The sequence below is a fragment of the Palaemon carinicauda genome, chromosome 5, assembly GCF_036898095.1.
Source record: "Palaemon carinicauda isolate YSFRI2023 chromosome 5, ASM3689809v2, whole genome shotgun sequence".
Taxonomy (NCBI): domain Eukaryota; kingdom Metazoa; phylum Arthropoda; class Malacostraca; order Decapoda; family Palaemonidae; genus Palaemon; species Palaemon carinicauda.
This window is the reverse complement of record NC_090729.1, coordinates 95795725-95811779: the sequence shown is the minus strand read 5'-3', so window position 1 is coordinate 95811779 and position 16055 is coordinate 95795725. Positions and strand designations below refer to the sequence as shown.

Sequence of the window (16055 nt, the reverse complement as noted above, 5' to 3'; positions counted from 1 at the left end):
ACTTTCCCTCTAACTATCATTTGTATGAAGGTTAGCTGTGAGTTTGTGTGCAAGTAACTTCTTGTAATAAATTTTAATTTTTACGTTTGTTTTCAATTACCCCCTCAAAGTGTATTTTATTGTCTGTGTTGCTGGTAAACTTTACCCTTTAGCCTACAAGCTATCGTAGTAAAAGCAATTTTGTTGGACGGCCCAGTAAACGCCTGGATAAATTATTTTAAATTTAAAATAAAAATAAGTGTTTTTGTTAAATATCTCATCAGAATAACAGAGTTCCTAACAATATATATATAATATATATATATATATATATATATATATATATATATATATATATATATATATATATATATATATATATATATATTGTGATGGCTGGCTTTGACCACCACACAAAACACTACACTTATCAAATAGTATTCACCATCATACAGTAGTAAGTCCCCTAAAGGTGGAATAGTATCCAAACATCAATACGAGTGCAAAGTCAACTCAAGGGGACAAAGAAAATACCACAAAAATCTCCTTAATTTTAATACATAATATTTAGACAGAAATAACGCCTGAACCAAAATAATACAATAATAAATGATACACACTCAATCTTAACTCCCTGCAAAAGAAAACAATTACACAATTAAAGAAAGGTCATCAACACATGCATACTAAATGAAGAGAGGGTCCAGAAAGGAGAAGGCCAACGAAAAGTAAGAACATCCTAACAAATACAAACTAAATATCCCTATCAAATTGACGATGGCTGGTTTGATTGAAAGGCTTTCACAAGCTCCACTAATGACGTCAGCTGATTATCACAGGTCGTGATCACGATAATTAAACAGGTATAATTATTATTACCTTGGGACAGAGAGGTCCCCTTGGCTTTTACTGAACCAAGGGCAGTACACAAAATGCAAGATGATATAAGTCCTTGCTGCAGAGAAAGGATATCCAAAAAGCTAAACAGCTTCACAATGTAGCTCTGCAATGGTGAGGAATAAATATAGTTCCAACAGCAATTGTCGTTCCCTTCAAAGTTGGAGGTTCAGAAACACACTAAGGAACCCTCCTCCAAAAAGCCCCTCCATACCTCCGTTCACGCAGGAGCGCAGCCACGTAACCCACACCACTTGAAAATATAAAATAGCCGTTAGTCCATTATAAACACTAACATAACCACCAGTGAAAAGACAAACTATTAAAGAAAGAAAACAATACATCTATACTTAACCTTATAACAATACGTCTATATTTAACCTTATAACAATACGTCTATATTTACCCTTATACATCTATAAAAACTTAAATAATTTAGAAATATATAACAACTATGTTACACCTCCTCACCCAACGAAAAAAAAAAATTCTTTTTTAAAGTGATTTAAATTACCACATACAGGTTATCATATATTGAAATATTAAACCAACACTCAAAAATAATTATTTAACAAACTGCAAAAACATGACAAACAAAAGGAAAGAGGGTGGCAAGTACCAAGGTTTGCTGCTCACAAGGATAGCAATATATAATCAATACTAAAAACATCTTAAACCTAATATTAATCACAAGTAAACTTTCAGAAACCAGAAAGCCAAAACATCACCATTCGATAGATAGATACCCAAGCTAAAAATTTCACATCACTCATACCGTTAATAAACTTAATAAAGAGTCATTGCACTAACAACTGGATTCTGTATATATAGTCCAAAGGCTATAACCTTTTCCACACTCAATACACTGTTCATTTTCAGGGATACACATCACTCACTATCAATAAATGTTGATCACAAAAACCACTGTCTATTTCAGTGTTATATATCACACTTATCACCATAGTGTCCAATACATACACACACACCGAACGACACAGAGAAGACCACCACAAGACTCCTCTGCGCAAACAAACAAACAAAATCGATAAAGCGTAATTATTAGCCTGAAAATACAGAATAACCAGATTAGTGCCTATCTCCTTTTCTTAACTTATTATAAACCTTATCGTACCTGACACCTCAAAACCTAAGACCACCTAATTAATCAACCATTAGCAAGTACCAGTGATCACCCTCACCTTTTAACCTTAAAGATCCCATATACTATACCCAAAACATTATAGTCTTCTGTAAAGAAACCATGGTTAATAAATCTTAAACATACATTTGCTTCTACTCACTACGTGCCCACTTCAACAGCACACACACCATAATTAGAACGATACAGATACTACCTTTAATAACTGCATAGCCCTCTGTCAATCGACTAATATTCAACGCTGCAAGAGAGAAAATCGGCAACAATATTATCTTTTCCTGGGATGTGGGAAAATTCTAAATTCCACTCTTGCAGCATGAGACTCCACCTCATCAATCGTTGATTTTTATTCTTGTATCTGCTGATAAAGGTCAGGGGATTATGATCCGTCAAGACCTTAATAGGTGTATCTGAGGAGGAGAGATAAACCTGAAAATGGTTAATAGCAAATACTAAAGCTAGATTCTTTTTCTCCACAGTAGAATACCTATGTTGGGCGGAGGACAAATTTTTTGAAAAGAATGCGACAGGATGAGAAACTCCCTGCTCGTCATTCTGCAACAACACCGCTCCTACACCAACGTCACTTGCATCCGTGGCAAGAGAAAAAGGAAGGTCAAAATCAGGAGCTCTCAAGACAGGGTAATTAATTAATACTCTTTTTAAATTATCAAAAGCCTTTTGAGTTTCATCCGTCCAGACAAATGCTACCTTCTTTCTCAAGAGATTTGTCAACGGATCTGCTATATCCGAAAAATTCCTAACAAACCTTCGGTAGTACCCACTCAAACCAAGGAATCTTCTGACATCCCTCCTACATTTAGGGACTACCATGTTTTCAATACTTTCGATATTGGCCTGCTTAGGAGCAACTTTACCATTACCAACCTCATGACCCAAATATACCCCCTTCGCCTTTGCGAAATCACTTTTCTTTAAATTAATTACCAAACTTGCCTTTTTCAACACCTCAAATAGTGCCCTAATACGTTTTAAATGGGTTTCCCAATCATCGCTATAAATAACAATATCATCAATATACACAACACATCCTTCTAAACCATGGACTAAAGTATTCATTAACCTCTGAAAGGTGGCAGCCGCGTTCTTCATACCAAACGGCATAACTTTACATTGAAAAAGTCCCTGTGGTGTTACAAAAGCAGACAGGGCCCTTGCCCGCTTTGAAAGAGGAACTTGCCAATAACCCTTCAACAAATCGAATTTGCTAATGTATTTGGCCTTACCCATTCGATCAATACAATCCTCAATTCGAGGTAATGGATAACAATCAGATTTAGATAACTCATTCAACTTACGGTAATCAAAACATAACCTGAAATCACCGTCGGATTTTTTTACCAATACAACCGGTGATGACCACGGACTTTGACTAGGTTCAATTAGGTCATGTTTTAACATATAATCCACTTCCTTCACTACAACCTCATTTTTGAAGGGATTCAACCTGTAAGGAGATCGTTTCACAGGAGTGGCGCTACCTACATCTACATTATGTTCAAGGACCGAAGTCCTACCCGGTACATCCGAAAATAATTCCTTATAATTAGATACTAATTTTTTCAAAGACCTTTATTCTTCCTTACCTAAATGTGAAATTACTCCCGAAAAATTTTCCAAAGACTTTCTATTATCCGACTGCCATTCACATCCATTAAAACAATTATCATCAATACCCTCCCCCTCTGAAAAAGAAAAATGGTTATTGTTCTCAGAATCTACCGTATTCCCAATGGTTGCTATGGGAATGACTTTCTCCCGTTCCATATAAGCCTTCAACATATTTACATGACACAGTTGAAAAGGTTTCCTTCTTTGGGGTGTCTCCACTAAATAGTTAACTTCTTACTTTTTTCAAAATTTTCCAAGGACCTGAAAAAGAAGCTTTCAATGGATTCCCTGGGAAGGGTAACAAAACCAATACTTTATCGCCTACCACAAAGTCACGTGCCTTGGACCTTCTATCAAAAAAGAACTTCATTCTTTTTTGGCTACATAATAAATTTTCACCCGCAAATTTCCAGGCCTTGGTTAATTTATCACCTAGATTAGACACATAATCCAATAAATTAACCTCAGGGACGTCTCCCTCCCAAGACTCACGAACCACATCAAGAGGCCCTCGAACACAATGACCAAACACAAGGTTGAAAGGCGAAAAACCCAAAGACTGACTTGGGACAGAACGAAAAGCGAACAACAAATAAGGTAATTCCTTATCCCATTCAGAACCATTAATTAAACAATATTCTTTTACCATAGATTTCAGGGTTTGATGAAATCTCTCCAGAACTCCCTGACTTTCGGGGTGATATGGAGAAGAGGTCACATGTTTTATATTCAACTCTGCCATTTTATCTTTGAAATGCCTACTCATGAAATTAGATCCACAATCTGATTGAATTACTTTAGGCATCCCAAACCTGGTAAAAAAGTCAATTAGTACATCAACAATTTTAATGCTTTTTATGGTACGCAGTGGTATTGCCTCGGGATATCGAGACATCCTATCCATTATTGTCAAAATATACTCATTACCACTACGCGTCTTCGGTAATGGTCCAACCACATCAATAATGACTTCCTTAAAAGGTTCGGAAACTTCGGGAATAGGACATAGAGGCGATTTTGGAATCCGCTGATTGGGTTTACCGACCCTCTGACACACATCACAACTATTGACAAACTTCTTTACATCTGCCTTCAACTTCGGCCAATAATAATTCCCCAACAATTTGCAAGAAGTTTTATGAATTCCAAAATGGCCGGCCAAACCACTTTCGTGCGCCAATGACAGTAACTCCTTCCTGTAACCAAAGGGAACCATTATCTGTTTCACAATTTCATGATCAACATTATCCACCCCCATAGGCCTACTCAACCTATATAAAATATTATTAATTATCTTAAATTTGGGACCAGTCATATCAGACACCTCCCCTGACTCTATAGGGAGTTCCTGAAACTCCTTTTTCTGGGCTTTGATTAGCTCTTCAGTAGTCCAATTTAACTTGTCCGTTAACATTCCAAGATCTACAGCTAGGCTATCACTACGATCTAAACTACTTAAATCTACATCAATTATTGACTCTGCAGTGTCAACAATTCTAGCACTAGAACGAGTAACTGTTGCTAGCGACGGATCTGGAACTGGAGAACAGAACACAGGGAGTTGGGCGGTCAGACGTGTGGTAAATAAGTCTACTACTGGGGAACCCCACTTCAGTATGACTGACTGAGCTGTGTTTGGATGTAGAGTCCACTCTGACCCTATTACTTGGCCTACTCTGCTGAGGCCGTCCGCCAGGATGTTCCTCTTTCCCGGGATGAACCTTGCTGTGAACTCGATCCCTTCTTCTGCTGCCCATTCCAGAAGTTCCGTCGATAACGAACATAGCTCTTTCGACTTTAGACCCCCTTTCTTCTTTACGTAGGCTACTACTGTGGCGTTGTCGCACATCAACGCTACTGTGTTCCCCTGGAGGAGATGAACGAATTCTCGACTCGCTCTCAGCACAACCATCATCTCTAGCACGTTTATGTGGTGCTTTGCTTCTTCGCTCGACTATTTTCCCTTTGTCGATTGGTCGAGTAGGTGAGCGCCCCAACCTTCCTTCGACGCATCCGTAAACAATAGGACTTCCGGAGGGTCGGGTGCGAAGGGCATCCCAGCTCGGTGTTCCTCTTGTCGAGCCACCACTGCAAGGCTACCTTCGCTTCTGGGGAGACCGGAACCAGTTTGTGGGGGTTTCTCCCCTGGGACCAATGTTCTTTCAGGTTCCACTGCACTGCTCGAAGTTTGAGTCTCCCTTGTGGCACTAACTTTTCCAAGGACACTAGGTGGCCCAACAACCTCATCCAATCCTTGCCCCTCCTGGGAAGGTCCAACAGAAAGGGTTGCAGAACACGCTCTAGGTTCTCCAACCTCTCCAACGAAGGGAAAGCTCTCATTAGCTGGGTGTCCAAGACCATCCCCAAGTAGGTCATCCTGGTGGAGGGGGTCAGCTGGGACTTCGCTATGTTGACCGTGATACCCAACTGCTCGCAGAGACGAAGTAACTTCCCTCCTTGTTCCTTCAATTCTTCCTTTGAGGCTGAAAGAAGCAACCAATCATCCAGGTACCGGATCAGACGGATGCCATGCTCGTGAGCCCATACAGAGACTGTCGTGAAGACTCTAGTAAACACTTGAGGAGCCGTCGACAGCCCGAAGCAAAGGGTCTTGAATTGTAGCACTCGGGAATCCCACTTTATCCTGAGGAACTTCCTGCTGGAGGGATGGACGGGGATTTGGAAATAGGCATCCTTGAGTTCCAGGGATATCATGAAGTCCCCTTCCCTCAAGGCGGCCAACACTGTCTTGGCAGTGTCCATCTTGAACTCGGTTTTTGCCACAAACTTGTTGAGGGCCGACAGGTCTATTACTGGTCTTGATCCCCCTGTCGCCTTTTCCACTAGGAAGAGCCTGCTGTAGAACCCCGGGCCGGGCTCCTCGACTAGTTCCAACGCTCCCTTGGAGATCATGGAAGACACTTGCTCCTGTAGAGCAGCCCGTTTCAAGGGGTCCTTGGGAATCAGCCACTCCGCTTGAAGGGCTGGAATAAGCGGGGGAGGTTCCGCTAAGAATGGTACTCTGTAACCTTCCCTCAGGATTGTCACCGTCCAGGGATCCGCACCGTAATCCCACCATGCTTGCCAAGAGTGTCTGAGGCATCCCCCCACCTGAGGCTCCAGTAGGGGTAGGGGGCCTCGCCTCCTATCTCTTTCTGGAGGAGCGGCCGGACCGACCTCTTCTTGCGTTCCCTTAGGACGGTCTAAAGTTAGACTGGGGTGCCGTGGCACCTCTACGGGGGAGCTGAGTTGACTGCTGCCAGGGAGCCGCAGGTGGCTCTCCTCTATGTTGAGCTGGAGAGGAATGGGAAGTGTGAGGGCCGTCTACGGAGGGCCTCCTGGGAGGTGGGCGCTTCATAGGGGGAGGTCTATGGTCTCCCATGTCCTTCATCTTCCTCACCCGTTCCATCGTCTCATCTACCAACTTAAGGGGGAAGATAGCCTCATCCCAGATTGAGGAGTTTCTCAATTTCCTTGCTTCCCGGTCCGGGAGTTTTCTCACAAGTTTGCTCAGAATAGTGTCTCTCTTCCTCAGGACCCAATTGGTAGCCTGGGAGAGAGACTGATATGACAAAAATTTTAGGGCCTTGCCCCCTGAGCTAATAAGTTCTCTCAGTAGGGTTTGATATTCAGGCAGGGACAAATCATGAGGCCTGACAACCAACTAACGTGCAGGCCCACCAGTCCAACCAGGAGGACACGTAGACTAGGTCCTGGGCCATGTCCTCCATCATGGAGGTCTCCGACGGGGAGAAACACACAGGGGCCGTGGACGCTCTGTCTTCAGCGGCACCCTGGTTCAATGAGGTAATGGCTGTCTCCGTCGCGCGGGGTCCTCCCCGACGACCTTCCGGTATGTAAAACCTCTTCTGCGCCTTCAGTCCCGGCAGCAGCTTCGAGGCACTTTGACTCCTAGGGGCGTCTGCTAGGCCGTCCAGGAACTTATCAATATGCTCCATACCCAGCCTTACGTCAAGAGCTAAGGGTAGAGCTAAGGAGGGCCTTTGTTGAACCGGATTCTCCACACCAGCCTGCTAAGTCCGGAGAGCCAGGCTTGTTCAGTGGTGGGCATCGGTTCATCTAGCCTATGGTGCCGTCGTATGAGGGCCAACACTTTGCGGTAGGAGGAGATGTCATCGGACGAGCACTCCCCTCCTTCCACCAGGGCCTCCGTCACCCGTCCTTCCTCACGAGTATCATCGGTGACGGTAGGGAGAGCAACGTTGGATGGGACTGCCCGTGTCACGGGCAGACCCGCAGAGGCGAAGGTATCCGTCATGGGATTACCTTGCCCTGCGGGCATCCTCGTATCTGTGGGAATATTCCTGGCCGAAGGGCGCCATTGGAGCTTAATGAAGTCAGCCAAGGAGCCCGCGGCTGGCGTAACGCCTTCCACTTGACGGAGCGCCTCCCTCCGCAGAGTAAGGGGGGCGGAAGCCTTCGACAACTTTGGAGGCTCACGGGGAGCTAGGAAAGGCCTCCCTCAGTGAGGTTCTTGTCCGTAGGAGGAGCAGGAGGGGAGAGACGGTGAGGACGAGGCTCTAGGGAGCCATCCGGAAGCGGCCATGGCTGTGGTGACCTTAAACATCTCGCTCCGGGGCACCGTGATCCTCACCCAATCTTTGGACTTACTCCTCTTCGCTTTCTTCTTAGAAGGTCAGGACTCCTTCTTCTTTGAACGGGAGCGGGACTACTTCTTCTTCCTGGACCTCTCGCGCTTCCTCCTCGCGGACCTGGAATCGTCCTCTGAAGATGAATCCACGGACGAGGAAGACGAGGAGGAGGAAAGGGAATCAGCCGAATCAACTGAGGCGTCCAACTCCGCGGGCGTTACTCCATGCCGAACCTCTGTTTCTGCAGGCTGCATGAAGACGGGCGGAAGAGTCGCTGCGGGCACTGGGGGGGGGGGGGTCCGAGGAACGTTCTTGCGGCCGATCCAATGGTCAAACTCCTCTTCTAGTCTGAAGGGTGACCTGCAGGGTGTTCTAGGAATATCCCAAATGACGGGGTCCGAATTTGACGAATGGCCTTTCTCGGCATCCCCCCGGAGGCTGAAGTACCTGAAACACACGCCCAAGATGGGGGAGAAGAGGAAGTACCTGACTTCCCCCACATTGGGTCTTCGGTAGAGACGGGCCCTGCGGGCACCAGGACCTCGTGTCCTACACACTCTACCGCACTTCCCTCAGGCTCCACACATGCCTGTAACACCTCAGAAACTTCCCCCACAGGTAAATCAGACTCTTGGGGAAGGACAATGGGCCGCTTCCCCGCAACGGACTTACCTCGACTCCTACCCCTACCCTGATATGAGTAGATATGAGCGAGATATATGTTTAACATAAATTAGCTTATATAACCCCTATCTTCAAAAGTGGATCAAGACTAGAGGCAAGCAATTTTAGACCTGTTAGTCTAACATCACATATTATGAAAGTGTATGAGAGGGTAATAAAAAAGAAAATAATGAATCATTTGGTCAAAAATAATTTGTTTAATATGGGTCAACACGGTTTCGTGCCTGGAAAAAGTACACAGACCCAACTGATAGCACACTATGAAAACATATACAAAAATATGATAAATGAAAAAGACACAGATGTGATCTATCTAGATTTTGCAAAAGCCTTTGACAAGGTAGACCATAACATATTGGAGAAAAAAATGAGAAAGCATAATATTGTGGGAAAGATAGGAAAATGGGTAAAAGAATTCCTGCAAAACAGAAAACAGATAGTGGTTGCAAATGACGAGAAATCAGATGAAGCCCAGGTAAAATCGGGTGTGCCACAAGGTACGGTATTAGCTGCACTGCTGTTTGTTATTATGATCTCAGACATAGACTGTGATGTTGAAAACTCCGTAGTGAGAAGTTTCGCCGATGACACAAGAATAAGTAGAGAAATTACTTGTGATGAAGATAGGAACTCACTACAAAGAGATCTAAACAAAATATATGAATGGGCGGAGATAAATAGGATGGTATTTAACTCCGATAAATTTGAATCAATAAATTATGGAAACAGAGAAGGAATGGTGTATGCATACAAGGGACCTAATAATGAGACAATCACAAACAAGGAAGCAATTAAAGACCTTGGTGTAATGTTAAATAGGAATATGTTATGCAACGACCAAATAGCAACACTGTTGGCTAAATGTAAAGCAAAAATGGGAATGTTATTCAGACACTTTAAAACAAGAAAAGCTGAACACATGATTATGCTTTACAAAACTTATGTACGTAGTACACTCGAGTACTGCAATGTGATATGGTACCCACACTACCAAAAGGATATTGCGCAAATAGAGAGTGTACAAAGGTCCTATACTGCTAGAATAGAAGAAGTTAAGGACCTTGACTACTGGGAAAGACTGCAATTTTTTAAACTATACAGTCTAGAAAGGAGAAGAGAATGCTACATGATAATACAAGCATGGAAGCAAATAGAAGGAATTACTGAAAACATCATGGAGCTTAAAATATCAGAAAGAGCAAGCCGAGGTAGATTAATAGTGCCAAAAAATTTTCCAGGTAAACTGAGAAAGGCACACAGGACATTAATCCACTACGCACCAGCATCGATAATGCAGCGACTATTTAATGTGCTGCCAGCTCATCTAAGAAACATATCATGAGTGAGCGTAGATGTGTTTAAGAATAAGCTCGATAAATACCTAAGATGCATCCCAGACCATCCAAGACTGGAAGATGCAAAATACACCGGAAGATGCATCATTAGCAACTCTCTGGTGGATATACGAGGTGCCTCACACTGAGGGACCTGGGGGAACCCAAACAAAAAATAAGCCAATAAGGCAATAAGGTAGGGGAAGATGAAAGGGAACCACGTTCCAACGAGGCATCCGGGGACACCAAAGCAGAGGACGTGGTAGCTTTCTTGGGCGATTTCTTGGCCGACTTCTTCTTCTTAGTCCCATAACGGACCCACTGAATCTCGCCCCAAGACTCGCATTCCGAACATGTGGCGGTAGGGGAGCATACTTTGCCCCTACATGACGAACAACGCGAGTGTGGATCAACCTCGGGCTTCGAAAGGAAAGCCCCACAAGACTTACCGGCCACAGGCCCAGGGCAACGGCGTGGATGCTCCATAATAAAAACACTAACACCAAGAGACACAAGGACACAAGGGAAAGGGGTAAGGATACGGGCACAGAAAGCACGTGGTAAACACAAAGGGTCGGGGACACAAAGGGTCGCACTGGGTAAGAGAGAGCGTGGCGGGATGTGAATCACGTCGCGACCAGAAACTTACTGAGGAGCACGACCTAATCTAGCACGCTCTCTGACCCCGGGTCGCCTCAGGGCACGTATCACTCCGCCTGAGGTCACCCATAGAAAATGGGAATAGGGTAAACTACACAAAATTCTGGTCGGTTGGGAAGAGTTACCAGTAACTCCTAAGAAAGTAGTTCTAGGTAAGTACTCTGTGTTGGAACAAATAATATTTAAAAAGGATTGTAATATACAATACTTGAAATTGCAAGAAAATCAACTAAATTAATAAAGACATAGCCAGTAGGATGATATTAGGTGTATATAAAACACAATTATATTTTTTTTATTGAAACGGAAATGCATGATGCATTCATGTATACTCTTTAGTAATATAAACTAATAAATGTATAGATATAGAAACAAAAGGAATAAAATAACTCACTAAATTGAATCACACATAAAAATAATAAAAAGGGGATGGAAATAGAAATAAGGTAGCATACAAGCCAACCAAAAATGAAAGATAAATCATATCAAAGGAACTTCAATAAATTATACATAAGAAAAAAATAACGGTAAATAATATTGCACATATAAAGATTGTAAAAAATAAGAAAAAAAAAAACATAAAAGCTAAAATTGCATCAGGAATTACATGCAAATAGACTCTAATATAATTATAAATATGGGACATTATAATACTAAAAGAAAAAGGATTTCTTCATGGATTGAATACATCGTGCAAACATAAGACAAAGCAAGTATGCAAACATAGAAAGCACAGACAGTAAACAATGTTCATGAAAATACAAATACAGTTTACAAATACTGTAAAAAGTTAGTCTTTATTTAGGAAATAGAAAAAAAATAAGAAGACAAGGAACACTAATAAAATAATATGTTGAAGCAGTATACTCCTGTAATGCTACTTAGTTTGTAGAGTGTTGTTGGAAAAGTGTTTGGTAGAGTACTGATTAATAGGGTTAAGGATAAAATAGAGAATGCAATCTTAGAAGTACAGGGTGGTTTTAGAAGAGGTAGGGGTTGTATGAATCAGATTTTTAAAGTTATGCAGATATGCGAGAAATATTTACCAAAAGGTAAGAAGGTGTATGTTGCGTTTATGGATCTGGAGAAAGCGTGTGATAGAGTTGATAGGGAAGATATGTGGAATGTGTTATAAGGAGTTGGTGGAACGTTGTTGCAAGCAGTTAAATCAAAGTTTAATATAATACATACCACTAAACATGCTCCAAATGCCAAATATGTCAGCCCCTGAGAAATACATTATTTCAATAGCTTTATGATCAAATAAAAAAGTTTGAGAAAAGTGTATTGCGGATGCCTAGGCTTAATCTTATATCCAATATCAGTGGGGCTTACTCATTAGTAGCACATATTTAATGTATTATACTGTTAGTACTCACCGTTCTTTGTCCTTAGGGAACCTCTGAAACACCTAATGAGGATCGGTTTCTCTTCGTTTATTGCAAAAAACACAGTGTGTGACTTATTCACTGCTGGCGCCATGATTTCGTTTGTGTTAACTGTCAAATTCTGAATATAAACAAACAGACGACAAACGATATACCTACAATGCCATCTGAATACTAAGCGGTCAAACTATTGTGTTAACTTTGGAGTTGCCAACTAGTGTATTAATATTCATATTTTGAACCTTCCTATCTTCCTTCAGTATATAGTCTTTGGTGAGGACTTTCAATGTCTGTTTGCACCGCGAAACCTTTTTTCTTTTTTTAAAATACATTGTAGGCTTCAGTTTCGGTTAGCAGGATAGCCAGCCATCTGTGACGAAATTGCCCTTTGTTCGTTTGAGCAGTGGTTATCACATTGATTAAGATTTATCATATATATTGTGGATTAAGTGCACGTTTTATCTTGTGTTAAATAAGGTCAATGAAGTTTAAGAAATTTCCCGAAAACGTAATAGGCTGAACAAGTGTTAATTTCAAGCGGTGCCAACCTGAGATAACCCGCCCACAGCCGTGTTTCCGAATGAAGCCAAGATTTGTTTTTGTCTGTTATTGTTAGGTTTGTTTATTGTTTACGGAATTCCACGTAACGAAAGTGCAGACCCCGAGATTTTAGTCAAATTATTGCACGTTGGTAAGTGGTTCACGCACTTATCAATCATTCATTTTTGTGCATGAAATAATTTAACATTTATCATTTGTGCGAGGAAACAGGCTGATTTCATAGCGAAACTATTGGCTTACCATCCACGTAAACGTTTTACGGCAGTGAGGCATAATTTCTGTGTTGGGTAACGGCAAGAAAACGTTGCATCCCTCGTTAATTCGAATATTTGTTTAATAGTTAGTGGCATGTAATTTCGTTTCTTTGTAATATTTTGTTGGATATATTTAATGTACATGATTTGAAAGGGATAATTTTCATATAATTTGGTTAAAATTGTTAAACTAAAGATAAAGGATTTACGATATCTTATTCAGTTCTATTTTTCAGTCAGGGTATACAATCATTTAGATAAAATATTTGAGAATTGTAATTCGTTAAATTCACTTTTGTTAGAGGGTAAATATGTAAAGGGGTTGATTTTTATTTGCGGAGCAATAAGCAGACTTAGTGACATTGTTTAGCTTTATTTGATTTATTATACTTTAGGTATAAATACAAACTTTGCTTGTCACAGAGTTGCAAGTGGTGGTGTTGCAGGAACGCACTTACACATTTTTACAAACTCATTACTAGTACAAATCTAGCATACAGCTGTGATTTCAGTTTTTATGTCTAGCATAGAGGATCACCCATCGTTGTGATTCTATTTTTTCATGTCTAGCATAGAGGATCACCCATCGTTGTGATTCCATTTTTTATGTCTAGCATAGAGGATCCCCCATCATTGTGATTCCATTTTTTTATGTCCAACATAGAGGATCACCCATCGTTGTGATTCCATTTTTCATGTCTAGCATACAGGATCACCCATCGTTGTGATTCCATTTTTTATGTCTAACGTACAGGATCACCCATTGTTGTGATTCCATTTTCCTTAAGTCTAGCATACAGGATCACCCATTGCTGTGATTCCATTTCTTATGTCTAGCATATAGGATCACCCATCACTGTGATTCCATTTTTTCAAGTCTAGCATACAGGATCACCCATCCTGTGGTTCCATTTTTTGTATATCTAGCATTCAGGATCATCCAGGGACATGATTTCATTTTTTATATCTAGCATACAGGAACACCCACCGCTCTGATTACATTTTTTATGCCTAGCTTTCAGGACCATCCATCGCCGTGATTCCATTTTTTAAGTCTACCATACAGGAACACCCATTGCTGTGATACCATTTTCTAAGTCTGGCATACAGGATCACCCATTGCCGTGATTCCTTTTTTTATTGACCAGATGCAGGATCACCCATTGCTGTGATTCCTTTTTTTATTGTCTAGAGTGCAGGCTCACCCATTGCTGTGATTCCTGGTGAATTTTGTTGTTTATTTGTTTTGAACGCCTTGCAACCAGAAGCCTACATGCCCACCCATTGGTGTGCTCCCTGTTTTTCTAGTTAGGAGGCTTCTATTCAATTATTTGCAAGGCTTACTATTTGGTGATAGTTCTTCCCGGAGAGGTATTTTTTACAGCCATTGTGTATTTTGCCCAGCTGCATCTTTATCCTTTCTTCCATGAGGCTCTTGCATGGGCTAGAGCATTTTTCCCATCCGTGTAATTTCTTGCACGGTCTTGAGCTGTTGAGTTTGATCTGGTCGCTGTCTCCATAAGGAATTAGCAAAATGACTGCTGCTGAAATCCATGCGTTTGTGGACTTGGTAGAACGACAAGGCTATGAGGGAGACGCATTGCGAAGGTATGTGCGGGAACTCACAAATGAAGCCAAGGCCGGGGGAAGAGCAGAGCAAGAAAGGATGCGGTATGAAAGAGCGAGAGCGCATGAATTAAAGATGCGGGAAATGGGGATTCGATTAGCACGGCTCAATAACTCGCCACCTTAACTCAATGGTGCCAAAGTCCAGCAGGACAACTGCAGGAACGTCCAGTGCATTGAAGGAGTAACCAAGGAACTCCCTACAGTGGAGTTGAAGGTAACCACGCCCCAGCTCAGCAAGAAGTGCAGACAAGGGGTAGTGAGCAGTTTCAGACATGAGGGTGACGACTTGCTCTTGAGTCAAGAGACCATGAAGGGCGTACAGCGAGTGCCCCTCAGGTGCATGAAGGCTGCCTAGCCGGAGCCCAAAACTGTGAAGACGCCTCCAGTAGGGGAAGATGAATGACTAGGTGACATTGATCTTGGTGAGACAGCTTAGTTAAGTGAGGAGGGCCTGGAGTCTTCTTCTCCCTCCAACGAGTCTAAGCCTCGTACCTGAAAATGCTCCCCAGATAAAGCAATGCTGCTTACCACCACGAGCGATAGAGCTACCCAAAACACCAGGCCAGGTATCTCAGAGGATGCAAAAATGGAAACACCCATCATCTCAGAGAACCAAAGGAGTCAAACTCAGCTTCTCAGATTCCAGCTGTTGGATGAGACACTGGAAATCTACAGGACACCTGCCTACTCGAACGAGGTGGAAATGAATGACCTCTCTAAGGATGACTTCCTGCTCGAGGACAAGGTGCCCCTCAAAATCACCCGAGGTTCTCCCAATCCTGTTAAGGTCTTGTGCCGGCAAGTAGTTGTACTCGGTAACCTCCAGTTGTCGGTGCTATGCATGGCCCATGAGGGACTGGGATGACAAGTTGGTGTAAAATGTACTACCCAGCTGATCCAACATCAGCTCTGGCTAAGCTTGCACAAGATTGTTGAGGTATATGTAGCCTCCTGCCATTCTTGCCAAGTCACCGGTAACTCAGAGCAGGTAGTGCCGAGGGCACCTCTCCAACTCATCCCATCCATAAGTGTCCATGAACTTACACAAATCTTTTATTCGTTTGGCTTCCCAGTCACACTTCAGATGGACGAGGGTTTCCACTCCATAGCAGAGGAGTCACGACCTCTGATCACACTCGTGACCCATTTTTGGCTTCACCAGTGTTGAGTAATGCCATTAGGTCCTGGGAGTGCACTTAGCTGCCTCCAGAAACTAAGGAACAAGGGGCAAGCAGGAATTCCCAACTGTGTAATTCACTTAGATG

At 42.3% G+C, this 16055-nt stretch overlaps 1 protein-coding gene across 5 annotated transcripts in view; it reads right to left on the bottom strand.

Annotated features, from left to right (window-relative positions):
- Positions 1 to 588: 588 nt before the first annotated feature.
- LOC137641374 (sesquipedalian-1-like) overlaps positions 589 to 16055 on the bottom strand; it is an 893367-nt gene continuing 877900 nt past the window's right edge. For 2 of the 5 annotated variants that reach the window (XM_068373873.1, XM_068373878.1), the window contains one exon: positions 589 to 1129. In XM_068373873.1, coding sequence (XP_068229974.1) covers positions 1057 to 1129 — 73 coding nt within the window. In that variant the 3' untranslated portion in view covers positions 589 to 1056. The remainder of the gene's footprint in view (positions 1130 to 16055) is intronic. The other 3 variants (XM_068373871.1, XM_068373872.1, XM_068373876.1) reach the window with 3 other exon arrangements.